The following is an 18,494-nucleotide window of genomic DNA, read 5'->3' as shown; positions in this document are numbered from 1 at the left end:
GAATGCCGATTAATTTGCTCCAGTAACTCAGAAACACCCTGTGAATTATTTAGTTCTGAAAATTAGTCATTACAGTAGCAAAGAGGCTGCAACACCAAATGGACGCTTGTTACTTTGGAAAGCACGTGGTGCTTCAGAATCGACGCATTGCGTAGTGGATTGGGTTAGTCACTGACTCGGACTAAGTAGCCCCATTATTAACCACCTGCCGAACGTGCTCTGCTAATGTGTTCTTCTGCCCGCTGCAGGCAAGCGGGTGGCGGTGAGAAATGTCACAGTCTGTGCGCTGCGCTGGAGCGGGGCTCGTCTGGCACAGGGCGAGTTTCTCAACAGCCAGCGAGCCGGGGGCAGGACGGGCTCCCTGTAATGAAGGGTACGATGCCTTACATCAGAAGTGGTGTGTGGAAGGAGCCCTTTGGTAATCTTACAACACTACGGAGCAGTAAAAGAAATGGTCCCATAATTAGTTTCAATTACTCCAAATATCTGGGGTTCAATTTGATTTAACTTATCCACATGTGTTTTTTACAGACTTTCTGCTGTGGCAGTGTCTTCAGTCGCCTGTGTAACAGCACACTCAGGAGAGAGGTGCTATACAAAGAATTCCGCTGAGTCACATTACTGGTAAATGTGGAGTGTCTGTTGTCCCAGCTTAACCCATTTAATCTGCCTGCTCATTACACACAAACATAGCTCTCCAATCAACTGTCAGGCAATAGGAAGTGAAAATACCCAGATACCAATCCGTGAACTGCATGAGCGTCTCTACGCCTTGGGATTTTGGTGAGGCCACTCAAATGTTTCATCCGCTTTGGTTAGGATACATGAAGATCGAATCTGGCTCAAAGAAGCTGATAGAATTTTGACTTCAGTGGGACCATGGTTTCAACAGACTTTTCCTGCAACAGTAAGGAAAGTTAGAAGGTGTCCCAGCTGCAGAAATACTTTTGTTTGCTGTCTTCAAATTCTGGGACTCTCCCTTTTTCAAATTTACAATACTGTACTGTAAGTATTGCAGCATGCTCCTTTGGTTTTTTCTCTCCCAGTTGGTATGAGAGAAAGCGTGTCTGTATGTAAATACCTAGAAGCAAGTAGCTTTAGTTGTAGCACAGAAAACTTTCTAAATTGTTCAATTATGTAACTTTAGCAATGATTTTTGTTGTTTTTTTTTTTTAAAGCTCAGCTTATGCAAATCTACATCAATGAATCAGCAATGTTTTGCTTAAAAATATGTCCCTTGAAAAACTTTAAGTATCATTCAATGGCTTCCAAGAGCTTTGTGACAACCCGTTTGTCTGTCGTCTTTCCCTGTTCCACTTGCATTGCTTGTGGGGCCGACGCCACAAGCACCCAGAGCTGAGGAGCTGTTTTCACTGCTGCTGCCTGGTCCATTTTTAATCTGGGTGTTTGCATTGCCTGTTCAAGATTTTTTGATGGGTAACACTAGAGCTTGTTTTTAAACGGCCCTTCAGTACAATTTACATGAATTTGCATTATTTAAAGGCAAGTTGCGTGCTTTTGGCATTGAAGCTAGGTGGTACAATTTAAAACAAGTATTGGTGGTGCAAGATGCATAACCTTGTTCCAGGAAATCAAATGAAACTTAAATGGTGGTTTTGGCTTCTGAAAAAGTGTTGTCTTGCTTTTGGCTAGAGCACTCCTTGTTAATGGTAAATGTGATGTGTAGTTTTAGTAAAACACAGGCATGGAAAGCTTGGTAACTGCTTGCTTATTTCTTCTAATCTGCTATTTTCAGCAAATTTGCATAGTGAAGGCAGTTGTGTGTTCTGCTCTGTGACTAAAGATGATAGGAATAAAACCAGGCACCAGCTGACTTCAAGCGCAGCAATATCTTCGCTGGAGCGGGCCGTCGGCAGGGTAGGACAGCGTCAGAGGCTGGAGCACTGCCCTCGGCTGTTGAGGCTGCTGGAGAAGGCTGAAGGTCCTCTGAGGTGTAAACAGCACCTGGGGCTCCTTCCTCACCCTCACCGGGCACACTTCAAGCTGGGAGGAGTACTGCAGGAGACACCAACATGGGCACTCATTGCCAGACCGCAAAATAACAACAACTCTTTCCTGGTGGAAGCGCCCCATTTCAAGCTGTAGGGAAGGTGTTTTGTTTTGTTTTTTTAAAATATGCCTACACGATTTTTTTTAAAAAATGGAGTGCAGCTGCAGTGGCTGTGCCCACAGCTGAGGTAGGTCTGACGCGCTGTAAGGTGTCACGCCGGCCCAGCGGCAGCCCCTCGTACAGCCAATACGCCTGTGCGGTGCAGGTCGGCTCTTCAGCTTGTCCATCCGCACCACGTACTCTGCAGACCTCAGTGCGCTAAAGGTTAGTCCTGCCTTAAGGACCTCGTCTCTGGTTTAGTAGCCACTACCTTTCCCCATTCCTTAGCTACACATCATTGACCAAAATTAAATTATATCGATTTGTTATGTTTTATACTTCCGGAGACAAAAGGCCTTGGACGTTCGGCCTCGAGGCTCTGGTCCTTATTGGGTTCCTGGGCTGTGCTTTGTGGAGACTAAACACAGGTACGCCGGGAGCGCCTTCCCGCTGCCTTGCCCCCCGCTTTTGTCTTTCCTCTTAGCGCTGCTTCTCGTTACAGCTGCTATTTTCAGCTTCTGGTAAGCTCTTGCAGGATGCACACTCTTCTCCTTTGGTGGTATTCTCCCCAATTTGTTACTTGCAAAAACACAAAGGCTCCCTCCAGTTTCAATCATAACTTGCATTTCAACAACGCTGCTCTCATTGTAGCCTTTAGAGTCTCATTTAGTCGTGTTACAACTAAAATAGGAACAGCGTTACATCGAGATGTGCTCTTCCACTATTCCATATAGAATATGTTCCATCAATTTGAAACCTCAGTAATTCTAAATATTTTACATGAATTATTTCTTGGTTTCTTACTAGCTTTCACCAGCGTTAGGGAGCATTTAAAAATGGGGGAACAGGATCCAGTACTGGGAGCGCGTTACTGTTAATGCTGGGGAAATGAAGCCAGTTTGGCTTCGATCTAAATTTTTCAGGTGTTCCAATACTGTTTATTTATTTCTCAAAACTGATCTTTTCATTATACAAATAAAACAGATCTTTTTTTTCCTTGTGTTATTTTTAGCACATTAGGATTTAAAACATGTGTTGGTTGCTTAGCCTAACTTCTGTCAGGCAAGTCGTTCCACCGTTGCCGTGCTCTCGGCGTGACAGCCGTGCACCCGCCGGCTCCAGGGAGGTGGCAGAGAAGTCCCTGTGCCTGCTTTACAGGTAGGAAAACTGAGGCAAAAGAGGGTTTCATCATTTTCTTGCCTTTCCTGAGCTTCCCGGCCCCTACGGGTTGCTCTGAGCTAGGCTGGCTCAGCATTTCATCGCATATGGGGTGCTGGCCGCTTTCAGCATCCCAATTGACTGCACTGAAGGTAAAGGAAAACTTCCCTTCCCTCCCCCCTTTCCCCACTACTGCTTGAAAGAAGTTGAGAAATCCAAGCATTTTAAAACAACATAGTAAAAAAAAAAAAAAAAAAAACCAAAAAACAAACCACAGGTCACATTTCTGTTCCCTACATGGGCTTTGCAACCCTTGCACTGAAGGGAAAGGCACGAGGGGCAAAGCTCATTTTTCAGATCCACCTGGTTGGTGGAACAGGGAGGAGATGGTGAAAGGTACGCTCTCACTCTTTAGGGGTTTTGCACGTAAGTAAGCGAAGAAAAGCAAAGCTTTCCATAAAAATAGAAAAAAGGTGGGCAAGACAGAAAGAATGATGGTACCTGTTCACCTCAGAGAAACCTTTTGCTGCCTCTGCACACAACCTGCTCTGCTGTGGGCCAGGGGCATCCCACAGGAGCAGCCCCGTCCCCACACGCAGCGTTTCACAGCCTCACCCAGTCTGACCGCACCGTCCCAAGGCTCCAGTTCCCCCCCGGTACGGTCAAGCCTGCCAGCTCCCCCCAGGGCAGGGGGGGTCCAGTGGGGCGCAGCCAGCAAGGGCATTCTCCTCCTAAAGCCTCTGCTAGACTTTTTTATTTCCAAAAAGAGGGAAAAGTAAGAAAAAGAAAATAAATCTCGTTAGGAAAAACATCCTGCAGTTTAATTGAAATGGCAGATGCAAAGTTAAAAAAAATTAATAAAAAAGCTACACGTGATAGAAGATAAAACAGTAGAATAAATAGATATATATATAGCGGCTTTCCAAATAGTCATATCTTAAAATAAAAACATCTAACGACTCTCAGGAAAATGCCAGGCAATACTAACAGAGACATTCTGTTTAAATATTTGGTATTTTAATTGGTGAGCATGCACCTTCTCTTCTGCATTGACCTCAGGAGACGACGGGGCCGCGCTGTAAAGCTCTGGTACGAGTATTCCATTTCCGTTGCTCCTTTGGCAAGGCGAGCGTGTGGTTTCGGCTGCTCCTCCTGTGTCCCCAGCGCCTGACACAGGCGGGTCGGGTTCTGTGCGCAGAGGGGAGCAGATCACCCCGGTGAGCGCTCTGCCCTGACGCTGCTCTGGGACACGGCACGCCAGGTTCAATGTCGTGATTCAGACTCAACCTTTTAAAAGTCTGCATCATCATAGCCGCTTCTGGCAACAAACAAACAGAGTGCCTTCACGGACACTCCATCTTCTCTTCTTTTTGAAGTTACCGCATTTTCAGTGTGACGTTTGTTTCCAAGGGTTTTAATTCTCACTCTGATCACGTCAACTGGTGAAGAGCGAGATGAGCCTCAGCCTCCCGATGGTGCAGTTCTGCTGCTTCTTGCTGACAGGTGTGTGACAGGTACAATTTCTGTGCTGTCACGAGCACAGGAAGTGTACTTGTTATTTCACTAACTGTAAACCTCCCAAGATCTAAAACACAAATCAATTCTTCAAACATTAACAGTGAAGGTCTTGAACTCTGCATCGTTTCGATGATGGCTCGTCCGTCTTCAGTGCTTCCGAAGTACTGGAATCAGCTTTGCCCTTATCCAAGACCACAGTTATACCGGACAGCAGGTACCCTCCTCCTCCGCTCATTGTCAGCTTTGGATGGCTTCGATCTGGTAAGACCTTTAAAAGAAGAAAACCCAAAATGAGTCAGCACCATTCTTAACGTTACAGATTTTTTTTCAGTTATCAAACTAACTGGAAATTAATAAACACTTGTAATATTTTGCTACCCCTCTCTCACACAACATTTGGTTGTCCCTCACTTTAGGCTAACCACTAAAGCAGCACAACTATTAAATTTGTGAGTGTGCTACAAATATTTCAGCAAATGTTTAAATGAAATGCTTTGTAAGAAGAAAATTAAGTATTTCCATTGAAATTGCTGCAACAAAGCATTAAAGTTCTTCAGAATATTTTCCTGCTGCTCTCAGGTAAAACAAAGGCATGAGCTTGCACATGCTTTCAGTCAGTCCAAGAAACTTAGGGTCTGTGTGTGTTTTGCTCCCCAGTACCCACCCCTTTTTGACAGCCACTTACTGCAATCCTTACCTGGTAGTTTCGTAGCCAGGTTTCAGACAGCTTTAGGTTAATAACGCCGCTCCCTCAGCTTTGTGTAACATTCTAATAACGGCTTAAAAAACAAAAACCAACCAAACAACAAATAGTCGGTTATACAGCAGAATAGTCTCAAACTTGAACTCTTAACAGCTCAAATAACATACTTGATTTACCTCTTTATACTGACAGTAGACAACAAAAGGCCTTGAAGGAGCAACAAATTCCAATAAAGAAAGTAATAAAGGAGTCGGATGAAACTTGCTGGCTACAATTAAGCTGCGAAAGAAATACCACACATTAGTTTTCTGCTTCTAAAACCTATTCATCAAGTGACATTTTCTCCAACTTAGCACAGCGATCAATTATAGCTTAAATGTTGCTAATCGGCATGTTTTCATGGCCCTAACTAAACTCCCCAAATAGAAAAACAAACCACCATTTCCTACTTGCATAATTAAGAGGATAAACCCCTTGTTCCCTGAAGTGCAGTGTATGAAATGCATTGCAGAAGCGCTCCTTTCAGCTGTGTTGAGCTCCGCAGTAACTCTTACCACCCATGAATTTGCATGCTGCTTGCTCTACCCTAAGACCATTGTCCAAATATAATTTAAATTTTGTGACTGCTAATTGTTGCTTAGAATGTTACCTCAGCCATGATTCTTTAGACTGGGTAATCTTTGTTAAATACCGTTTTATATTAGAAAGTTGTTAATGGGCACGACTAAAAAAATCTTCTAAAAATAAATTACGTCTTTGCCAACTTAAAGGCTTCATATTTTGTTCTCCATCCTCACTTTAATACTGTAGTATAACTTGGATTTACAGATGCTTAAGATTCTCTACAGATATCTAGAGTTTTAATCAAAAAAACCCACTGCTATACTAGATTGGAAGAAATGGTTGAGTAAATTAGGAAGTTGTACTTCTGCAGAAAGAACAGGCTCATTAAAGTGCTTCTCCCATATCCAGATGCTGTACGAGACAAGCCATCAATTAACATTTGTTCTCCAGGGGAAGGTACAGCCCTGGAGACACCATTAAACTCACCTAACAACAGGGAGGTAAAAATGGATGTTCTGTTTTCTACACACAATAGAGGTAAGAGGTGAGACAATTCTTTTACAGTTGTTTCCATTTTGGTTTTCTGTCGGCCACAGCCTCGTGGGCCATTTACTTCAAATCCAAACTTCAAAAAATTGGTGCTCAGTAATTAACCAAGCGGACCATAAAGCAATAAACGACTCCAGGCTGTGCCTCAGAAGGGTTGGAGTGCTGCACTGAGACTGCCAGGAGCTCTGCCAGAGAGCAGGAAGGAAAGCGAGGGATGAGAGAGACTGTGGAAAATCAAATTCTGTTCTCTCGTATGGCAGCACATATTGCTGTCAGCAGGTAGTCTGGCCAGTTGCAACATTAAGGAGAAGGAAGAGGTAGAGGAAGGGCAGGGAAGGGTGGAGGGAGAGGGTGTGGTCTAATTCTAAACACACGGAGTGCCTATAAACCACCTTCCACTTTCATAGCATCAGCAAAATTTAACAGTCTACCTTAAAAAAGGCATCTTCAAAAGAATACCAAATCCCTCATGAACGTCTTCCTTTTTCCCCGAGAGACCTATGACAGACTTCAACTCTCATAAATGGAATTGAACAAAGAGATCTAGGACAAGCAATGTCTTACCACATAACAGCACAGAAGATACAAATGTTATTAAAATTGTATCTTCCTTGTTAAGTAGTAAATATTGTTAAATTCAGGACCTCAAGAAGTAATTCTCCTCAAGTTGGTCCCCATCTTTACCTAACGACCAGTTTTTCTTTAGTCAGACAGTAAATCCTAATCTTTCTCCTCACCTCCAATGTTACCCAGCTTTTACCTCTCCTTTCCTTTCCTGCCTTGCAAACAAACACAACCCACACTTCCCTCCCTGCTTCTACTCACGTGCCAAGTTGTTAGTTTGAGCCATTTCTTTACTCCCTGCCAATTTTTCCTGGCTCAGCAGTACAGGTACCCTGTGGTTCTCGCTCTGAACAAATGGTGGGCTATAAAAGGCAGATGACTGAAGAAAGTTGATCCCGACTGAGCCAGCTGGGACAGTGCCCTCAGGCAGCCATAAACCTCTCTTCCCCCGCATCGTGCTGAAGACCTCCTAGAGCAACAAATCACTCATCCCTTCACGTACAGAATTTGTTACAGCTTTTGTGCATTACAGAGGACAAAAGAAGCGTACAAGTCATTGAAAACAAACGAATGAGACAAATACTAAATACGCTTCCTTGAACTCAAACTCAACGGACAACCAAATATACTGTTTTACACTACAGGAAAACTCAAGTCAAAGACAAATTGTCGCTTTGCCTGACCAGGCGAGGACATTAACTGTAATGATGGGTGGAGGCGGCAGCGGTGAAACCAGAACAGTACCGCAGTTCAGGCAGCTCAGTGGTCACCCACAGGCATTGCCAGCGGTGCTGTGGCTGCCAGACGGACACGCGGTACTTCTACAAACCTCCTTCACCATTTTATTGCTTCGGAGAACAGAGAGTGAACTGTCTCTGCATCTTTATAGAAAAGGCTAATTCTACCACTTAAATAGACTAGATGAGATACACTAAAACATGAATGAGCATGGGTTAAAACATTTCATAATAACAAAACCAAAAATTACACAAACATTTAAACATAACCAATAAATGTGTATTAAAATTTATCCAAGCAGAATGGCTTTATTCCCAGTGAGCCAATATTCTTAGGAGGAAAAAAGGAGTATGAATGTTATTAAATTAAATCAATGTTACTTGATTAACTCAAATCACTTCAGCACTTGCTAAGAACATCACTAAATGCTCTTACACTCTTGTGGGGCTGAATTTCTAGGCATATGCTTATCAGAAGTTTAAAACAAATAAGATATTACATCTTCAGGTTAAATTGTTCCTTAGGAACAACTGATCTTGGCTAAAAAGGTAAAATGAGGTTATGTGTTTTTTCCTGTATAAAAAAAAAGGAGTTTCTAAAAACAAACCAACCCCCCAAAACAACAAACTTAGTTCCAATTTAATAAACTTCAAACCTCAGGTTCTACTTTGCCAATGATAATTTTTATCAGCAGTCATTTTCTGTTGAACTGAATTCAATACCTGCATTCTGTTTCTCTTTGGACAGATAAGGTTTGGGTTTTTTTTTAATGTTTACTCATAGCTAGTCAGGAAACTATGACTTTTAGTTCATGAAATTTCAAATCATTTAAATAACAGAAAAAATCTCAACCAGGTAAGAACCAAACAAGACCCAAGACACACTGGGATTGACTGCTTGCTTGTAAATAGTAAGAAAAATATTAGGGTATTTGCAAACCAAAGCTTTTATTTGTTTCAAAGGTAATTATTTTCTGTAGATGTGTTTTCAAACAGAAGACCTTTCTGACTACAGAAAACTCACCCATCAGCATTCTTCTCTCTCAACAAAGCAGCAGTTTCTATGAGCTTTTTCCTTCTCTCCCATTGTTTTCTTTGCTTTTCCCGAACCTTTAAACAACAAAACAAACAGTTTGCACTTTAACTGGTAACTATATATTGGATCACTATTGCATGGACTGAATTTTCTTTTTTTGCATCTTGGATGGCTCAATGCAAGACAAAAGACAACTTCCAGAGCTCCATTATAACCGAATAAGCTGTATTTCAGCATATCTGATTCAGACGGCAGAATTTTAAGTAGACATTGTAAAACTTGAATAGTCACAACCAATGTTCTTACATTTTCTTTACTTTCTTTTTCTTTGTTCTCTTTGAATTCTACGTCTTCAGCATTAATGTCCATTGTCTCTTGCTCTTCTGTTTGGTTGACCTCCATAGCTGCTTCAGGAGCAGACTCCTCTTCCATTTCTTGTAGGCAAGTCTGCTTCTCATCAGTCAATCCATTGCTTTCTTCTTCCGCTAGCGCGTTACCTTCAGGTTCCAAAGGCAGAGTCTCCATAGAAAATGTCCCAGAGAGGAGACTGTCCACTTTGCTGAGAGGAAATTCATGAAGATTATCGAAAAAAACTTTTGGAAATCCAAAACAACTGGTAGCAGCTCTAACAGGTCCCCCTCCTGGATACATCTGAATAATGGATCCATAGCCTGTGAGAGCAAAAGAATCAAAACCACATTGGAAAGCCAGAATTTCTTAAATTGCAGAAATTTTCTATAATACTTAAATGAACCATTCCCGTAAGAATAGGTAAGTAAATTGCCTGCTCTTAATCTAACCTTCATCAAATTTAACAGGCTGCTGAAGTAGGCCTCAAGGCACAAAATCTTTATTGGAAGGACAACAGTTACTGCAACTCAAAAGGACACAGTAACTCAAAGATTATGCACATATTAAACGTATTTACGGTTAGCACAGAACACGTAAGCAGTGGCAAATTGTTAGAAAAGCTAATTTAATTAAGAATTAAAAAACAAATTTTCTACAGTATTTGTTACTTACAACTACGAAGTGGTTTTGATAAAAGATAGAAGCTAACTTAAACAGCATTAATAGGTAAAGAATTTCTTCAACATCCAGACTCTAAAGGAAGAGATGTCAGATGTTTGAACATACCAAAAAGAACTTTTCAGTAGTTATACTGAAATTCCATCTGATTTAATTTACTTCAGAAAGTATCCCTATGGCCAAAAGTTGCTGAAACAAAACCAATTTATAGTACAGCTGCCTGTGTGCTGCTCAGCCAACAGACAGCACATCTGGGTGCACAACATTACATCACACCTCCGACTTTTCCAGGCTTCTGGAACATAGTCGTCACCTCTGTCTACTGTCTTTGAATGATTTACGATGAAACTAACTAACCGAGTTTGTGAAATAAAAAAACAGTCAAACTTCTCCTAGAATATGCTCAAGAAAGTGTCATATACTACTTTTAAAATACACATTTTGCAGATGTTAAATCTCTGGCGCAGTGAACAAGAAGAATGACAACATTTTCAGTGCTGCAGGCTGTCTGAATTCCACTGTTACTACTCCTGCTTTCTGCCGTTCACTTCCCTGGACTTCCCAGGTGCCTGGGAATAATCTGCATACAAGCTCCTTACAGCCTTTTCTGAACACAATGTCATTATGCTAAGAGAGAAACGAAACTACATCTACATACAGTGTTATCAACCTTATTTTTTTTTATTTTTTTTTTTTTAAACAGTGAAAAATAAATCCAACTGAAATATGCAAAATACAACTTTCTCCAATGAAAAAACAAGTATCTCTTTGAATACTGGAGACAGTAAAAACAGATTTTAAAAACTCAGAAAGTATTTTGAAGTACTGCCTTTTAAAAGTATCACAGAGATGCGTATTTCTTATGTTTCGAGTGAGCCCTCAGTCCGTACATTACTAAAGCTACGGTGTTACCTACCTCCCATGCGCTCCATCACTGCACCCAGCACAAGGCCTGCACATGTTTCCATTACAATCATCTTGTTGCCAGCACGGATGTTTCCTAAAGTCAACATCTGAGCGAGGGTGTCATATCGCAAGTGGCTAGAAGACAGAAGGTTTTAAGAAATATCAGATTAGTTTTCTTAGAGTTAGAAGTACTGCATATTAGCTCAGGAGCCTGTCAAAAAAAGTTGGATTACAGGTAGATTTTCAGGAACAGCATCCGGGGTCTTCAGAGTCACCACGTGGAAACTTCCAGTTAACCATCTGGTAATAAAAGGACTAGAACCAGAGCCAACAAGAAATTAGCAGGGAATAGCAAAAGTAGGGTGCACGTACTTAAGTAGACATCTTGCTGTGTCAGTCAGACAAAACATTTTTTTAATTTCTTTTTTTTTTTTTGTTTGTTTGTTTGTTTTCTCTGACACCTCAGTTTTTGTAAAGAACAAATGGTATTTTAATGCGTTTCCTACTCCAGTAATGTATCCTTAGTGATTTTGATCTGTTTTGCAGTAGCATGCAAAACCTGCAATCCAGGATCAAAACCTGCCTCCACTGACTGCAGCGCATGAACTGCAGAGACTCAGTGATGGCCAAGGTAATCACAACTAATCTTTGACAGGTAAATGAAGCCAAGTGAGGGAGATGGGGGAAGGAGAAGGAAAAAGGTTTGAGAAGCCTTAAACAACATAAATTTGAGGGTTTTAAGTCTCAGCATTTTAGATCTACTATTACTACATCAAAAACAATAAATCAGTTAAACAATATCTGTAACAATGTAGCATTTAATTTAGGTAAGTGAAATTCAAGTGTGGCTAGATCTCTGTCCTTGTCGCCCTACCGACTCCTGCCCCGCAATGTTAGCCACATGTTTTTAAATTCTGGAGACTTCTGATCGAATAAGATTTTGAATCCCTAACACATTAAAGACAAAAATTCCTGCTTCTGGTGAGTGGCTTGTTATTTTGATTACTGAGCCAGAAAACAGAGACGATATGCCACTGACGAAAACCAGGAAAGGGATACCCCTGAAAATTCAAAGAGCCTCTGTCTACAGAGGTGCCTAGCAAGATGGCGGTGGCAGGGAAATGGTAAAAGCTGATGCCGCATGCAGAAGTCTTCCCCTTTGCTGCAATGGCATATTGATTCATTTTCTGTATCACACTACTTTTCATTATTTTGCCGTCTTTCCATTAACAGGAAAAGAAGAAACCTGAGTATTATATACTCTGGTATAATACAGGTACTTTGAAAAATATTAAAATAGCTTTCTGTTATAACTTGAAAAAAGAAACAAAACGAAAACTTACTTAATTTTTCCAGGTTCCCTTGCATAATACATTGTTGAAAGAATGCGAGTGGATGGTTTCACAATTGTAATAACTGCCTCATATCTGTAGGAAACACATAGTAATACTCTTATTTCAAGCTCAGCAAATTAGAGAACTACTAAGTATTTTCCATATTTTAAAATTCACTTACTTTTTTTTCTTCTTCTTTATGTATTTATCTTGAGCAAATTCTGTTTTGTCTCTGAATGTTGTACTGTTCTCTATTAACTGTTGAACTATTTCCTTGGAAGAGATGATTTTATTTTTATTATAGCTGGTATTTATTTCTCATTCATTTCATATATAGTATTTTTTTAAACAAACATTGAAAATATTTTCTTCCAATAGATGCATGTATACCATTACCTTTACCAACATTAATGGCAAAGTAAATTTCTTTTCATCAACACGAGAAGTAAGGCACTACCCCGACTATCTGCAGGAATTTGATCATATACTTTTGCCTCTACACGTTCTTTAACTACATAATGCCAGCGTCAAAATTATAAACCTGAAAATGCTTATGCTGGAAACGGGGTATTTTGTGGAGAAGGAGTCTGGTAGGTGTCAGAACTCACTCATGCGAGAGGGCAGACTCATATGGCCAGAAATGAAGAAAAAGCAGGATTGTTCCTTTCAGCAGCAGCAAGTCATCGCTTCAGCCCTCGCTGTGAAGCCTCAGTACCTAAATATTCTTATCCCATGCTGAATGTCAACAAGACCACCCAGCTTTCTCTAAGCAATTAGCTACTTTTAATTAGCCTGTATTTGGAATGAGGCAGAGTTATGTTTATTGTCAGTTATTATGGAATAACTGACGTATATTCTGTCAGTTTAACATTCCCCATAGCAACTCGATTGCATGACAGACCCCAAGTCCTGTGTGAAGCTATACAGGCAAAAATATTTTACAAAACCGAAACAGAACAAGGAACTTGATGTCATATGTAACATTTACTTTAATCCAACTCCCTCTTTCCTCTTCGGGTCTCTTGTCTGACTTAGCATCTCTGTCCCTGAGGCTATCTTTTTCCCCATCTTGTGCTAGTTCTTCCCCTATACTCTGGCTACTTATCAGACATCTCCCTTACCCCACTTAATTTCGTCTGCCTCCCAAATTGTGCTGGACTCCCGTACCAACTCCTCACACAATGTCAAACTCCTTAACATTCACTATTTCCTACATATTCCCTGTGACTTCTTAATTTCTAGCTCCTGGGTTTTCCCAGAATTCCAGTTTTTGTTTCCTGGTCTTCTTGTTCTAATCTCCTCCCTTTGCCAATCCAACTCTTCCTCATACTTTCAGGTTCCAGCTGGAGGGATCATTAAGACCTCCAAAATAAAAAAATCAACCCCTTTCATTGCTCAGGGTTTGTCTCCATGCCTGCAATACAAGAACAAATGCTGCAGAGTGCTATTGTGGTGGTTGTCATCAAAGCAGTTTCACTGCTCACATTGTAAGTTTCTATGAAACGCGCAGGAAGAGCAGTAGCACAACCTGGCCTCACAGGAATTTGGAGAGGGTGAGTGGGGGAATGACAAAGGAGTATTTTTGATGTGGACACTGCATCTCCTATTGCACTTTAAGAACCTGACCCAAAATACAGTGATGCAAGTACTTCTCACTTGCTATTGCTGCTTTTCAAGCCATTATTTCTTGAAGTCCTTCAAAGACTTAAAATGTGTTATTAATGGTGTGAAACAGCGTATCTTCCTTTTTTTGCCTTATTCTTGGAAAAAGTTAAATGCAGTGTCTGGGTTGTTTTGTTTGTTTTTTGTTTTGTTCCAGTAAAATTTTCAGTGAGGAAATGGGAATATTTCTCTAGGGTAAGCAAAAGCCAAAAGGAAGCTGCAGCACTATGCAATGCCCTGGGAGTACACGCCACTTCATGTCTTCATCCTAACACCTGTCCCTCAGGGCACGGGAAGGATTTGGGATGTGATGGGAAAAATCAAACCCCATTAACACTGAGGTTGTTTTATTTCAAGTAACAATTATCTCTAAACTGAGCCTGCGTCACAAAGGCATGCCATTCACAAACATGAGTTCGAATTTTACTAGACATTTATGGAAGAATAGTATCTATTGCTGCTAATGTAACACAGTCTAAAATGAATATTCAGCTACAGTTCAGAAACCAGAGTTAACAAAGTAGGATATTTTAATAACCTAAAATAACAGTACGGTAGATGCATGGCACGGACATGCTGAGGACATACAGAAAAGCCAGACATCTTCTGCCACAGATAACGAGGACAAATAAGAAACATCAAAGCTATCAGACTGGTTAGTACATTCTTCTCAAAGAGATAACACAATGAGCAGCACAACCATGGAAACAGAAGAAATACCACTCTGAACTCCTTGGACCCATCCCTTATTAAGCAGGCAAAAGCAGAACAGCTGCCCTGAAGAGCAGCGGCAAACAGCAAGATGCAAAGAGGAGATGAACTTGATGTAAGCATGAGCAATTTCTTATTTTTATTAGAAAGGGTCAAACAAAGCTGAAAGAATTTTGCCTGATAACATGTGCAGAACAGAACTGGCTGCAATGGTTTATTAACACTTAAGATGGCCTCACTTCTTTTTGACAAAGTGCAGGGTGAAAACCAATGCCTTTTCTAATAGAACAGAACAGATCTCTTGTGAATATCCTTAGCTTTTGCGGTGCAGATAAAACACAGGCACCACGTGTTTGGTAGGTCCACACTTAGAATCACAGAATCATTATGGTTGGAAGAGACCTCAAAGATCATCAAGCCCAACCGTATACCTGATGCCACCATGCCCGCTAAACCCACTAAACCATGTCTTGAAGCGCCACATCTAAACGTTTTTTGAACACCTCCAGGGACGATGACTCCACCACCTCCCTGGGGAGCCCGTTCCAATGCCTAACGACTCTAACAGTGAAGAAGTTCTTTCTAATATCCAACCTGAACCTCCCCTGGCACCACTTGAGACCGTTTCCTCTTGTCCTATTGCTAGTTACCGGGGGAGAAGAGACCGACCCCCGCCTCGCTACAACCTCCTTTCAGGTCGTTGTAGAGGGCGATCAGGTCTTCCCTCAGCCTCCTCTTCTCCAGACTAAACAACCCCAGCTCCCTCAGCCGTTCCCCATAAGGCTTCTTCTCCAGGCCCTTTACCAGCTTTGTCCGCCTAGCACAAAGCTAGGTACCGCCTAGCACACTGATAGCACATTTGTTACATAGCGTGATTTGTCAATACTTTGGTGTTTATCCATAATCCCTTCCTACCCCCCTGATAATTTAATTATTGCACAATTTTAGTATGTCCATAATATATGACTAGGATTTTGAATCTTATAAATAAACAAAACTAGAAGGTGATGATGCGAGCTGTATTTCCTTAATGGTTTTAGTATTTCTTTTTGCCTTGTTGTGACTTCTGATGCCGTAAAAATTCATACTTTACTCTCTATTGACAAAGTTGCCAACCTTACATGAAGTTTTCTCTGAAAATAGCCTTTGCATTTTTGTAAAAACAGATCTTTAGGAAAAACATGAATTGAGCAGAAGAACAAAGAAAAAGCACTGAAGTCTATGCATCGATAAAAAGAATAGCCCATTTCATAAACTAAAATATAACCATCAAGGTAGCACAGAAATGACACCAAAACCTTATTTTTACCTGTCCTTTAATACCCTTGTCCTTCAAAGCCTTTATGTCATCATGAGTCAGTTTTTGAGACTTTCCATCGTCAACTATGTTACGATTATCTGTACCTGCTTCTTTTGTTTCTAAAGGAAAAGGATATAGATTTGTAAAATCTAGCTCAAAATATCTTTAAGTTGGAGAAACATAAGATTTTAGTTTCACAGAAAGCAGACTTCTCAGGATTAAACCCACATGCTTCATGGCCTTGCAAAGTATTGCCTAAGTAACCAATGAAATGTAATATGTAAAATACATCTTAGCGTGCGTGTATATATATATATTCACCCAAACTAAGGTTCACATTTTCTCCCATATTAAAAAGCTTATTTGTTACAGGACTAGTGAAACGGCAGATCAAGACAAAACCATGCACTTTTATGACAGAAAGAATATAAGTAACGTTAAGTTAACAAATGATTAATAGAAAGCTTTTCTATCCTCTTTGGTATTATCAAAGAAACAAATTAATTTGAACTTGTTTTCCCAGACACCAGTCAATCCTCTGTAATACCTGTGGCAGCCTCTTCCACCTCTTGCTTTGGCTGGAGGTTTCCACCACTGGTTACTTCAAATGTAGTTCCATAAATATGTCCGATGGCATTATCCAGATAGAACCACTGCTTCTCAAAAATAATTTTTCTGAAATAATAAAAAAGTTAATGATATTAAAAGCATTACTTTTACTATGTCTGAAACCCGCAATAATTGACACTAGACTATAGCTTCGTATATGCCATTTTTATCTATAACCTTGAAGAAAACCAGGACAAGCATAAAAAGTGAAATTAACCACAAAACCACATTAAACTGAAACTGGTTAGGAAAAGAATAAAGAACTTGAATTGAGCATAGACTAAGAAATTGGTGGTTTTTTTCAGTTCAAAAGAATTCTAAAATGGCAGATAAAACAAGGCTATAGCTCTTGAATGATACAGTAGCATTTTTGATGGAGAAAGTCAGAACAACGCAAGGAATGAAATTAAGGCTGGGTCATGCAGATTACTGCAAAAAAGATGAGCATGAACCTGTATTTTGCAGAGCTCCTTTGAAATAACATTTGCCAAAGGACTATGAAGAAAACAGCAGAGAGTGTCTTGTAATCCTAGAAATATTTAATACAAAAAAAAAAAGGGGGGGGATTTTATTATCCCTTTCACTTTGATTGCACTAAGGGAGGTGTGCACTTTTCCTTCTTCACAGAAAAGAGGATCCACAAAGCCTTAAACTTTCAGGCTGACCTACAAAGCTTTCCTTGCTGACCAGAGAAATACTGATCTTGTCAAATGAACAAGTACCAGTGCATATGCCACACTCACATTTGAGTCAAAAAGTACCAATGTGAGCTCTTATTATGCTGATTATACTCATCACTAACTCTTAAGCAAGCAGAAAGGTTGAGTTCTTTGTTATTTCCAGTTTTCTACTGACTAAAGTATGCAACTCATGCATATATTTTAAATACGGTATTATTTGTATCCTCAAATGCAATCCAGAATTTAAATAAAGCATAAGAACAAAGTTTTGTCAGAGACATTACCAAATTCTCTTAATAAAAAATTAATGTTATACTTGGTCACGTGAAGTCTATTATTCCCTGCCAACTCAGAGTTTAAGAGACTAATAAATGATTCTAAAAGACTTGAAACTACTGAAAAGAATTTAGATAGATTAAAAAATTGTGTGCATGTGCTCAAATCTCATTTTGATGACCATTCTAAACAGAATATCCAACCACAGCTATTGTCACATGTTCTTGGAGCATCCTTAATCTCATCGGATTATAGAAAAGGAAAAGCTAACACAAAAGTTATTTAATTTCCTGTGGCAATATTTACTCTGACTTTTTTATTCTTTCTTTTAGAGGTTTTAAACAAAAACTGAAGAGGGACCTAATGAACAGATCTTGGCAGTGCTCTGCAGGCTAACAGAGTAACTACCTGATTTTGGTGCCAGATTCTACTGGTGACAATTAAGCCTGTCAATAACCAGTACTCCCAAATTCCTAGGTTCGAGCTATGCCATTTTTAAACCAGTCTCATTCAAGCATAGTACCTTTAAATCTCCATGCTACTGAATCAGATGTCTGGCCACATTACCCAATACTGACTTCTACACATTGGTCTATAAAATTGTCTGCTGCAATGGGAAGAGCCCAGGCTGTGTCCACTGATTACAGTATTTCCTGCTGGGGCGCAGGTGCTTCTTGCTATGCCAGTTGGCCTAGGAAAAAGAAATAGGATCATCGCATCCTCTCCAAAGCAGTAACTATCCAGAACTGACAGCTAGCATCCTCCTACAGTCCAACACCGGTGAGAACGCTGGAGCCAATCCCTATTCACCTCACAGAAGTTACGCCACAGCGAGGTAAGTATGGTGAAGATCTGCTTTTCAGGCTGCTGCGCCTTTTCTTCAGTCAGCACCAGTTTGACAACGGCAACACAAAATCGTCTTAAATATCTTTCAAATTCTTACAAGAAACGCAGCCAGGAGATCTTCCGGGTTTTTCTCGTCATAGGAACCGAGGCAACGTTAAAATCTTTCACGCCGCCTGTCACGTCGGCCTAGTGAGGCCGTTAC

The 18,494-nt window shown here is 40.5% G+C and overlaps 1 protein-coding gene across 1 annotated transcript; it reads right to left on the bottom strand.

The window, feature by feature from the left end:
• Positions 1 to 4,687: 4,687 nt before the first annotated feature.
• TRMT6 (tRNA methyltransferase 6 homolog (S. cerevisiae)) lies at positions 4,688 to 16,552 on the bottom strand. Its single transcript, XM_009696001.1, is given in 11 exon segments — positions 4,688 to 5,054; positions 5,484 to 5,532; positions 5,534 to 5,565; positions 5,666 to 5,768; positions 8,928 to 9,013; positions 9,246 to 9,610; positions 10,885 to 11,009; positions 12,218 to 12,301; positions 12,390 to 12,481; positions 15,891 to 16,000; positions 16,429 to 16,552. Coding segments are annotated over 8 exon segments (966 nt in total). The 5' UTR covers positions 12,250 to 12,301; positions 12,390 to 12,481; positions 15,891 to 16,000; positions 16,429 to 16,552; the 3' UTR covers positions 4,688 to 4,880.
• Positions 16,553 to 18,494: the final 1,942 nt, after the last annotated feature.

The sequence above is a fragment of the Cariama cristata genome, unplaced genomic scaffold (genome assembly GCF_000690535.1).
Source record: "Cariama cristata isolate BGI_N322 unplaced genomic scaffold, ASM69053v1 scaffold12722, whole genome shotgun sequence".
Classification (NCBI taxonomy): Eukaryota; Metazoa; Chordata; class Aves; order Cariamiformes; family Cariamidae; genus Cariama; species Cariama cristata.
This window is presented reverse-complemented; position numbering and strand designations above follow the sequence as displayed.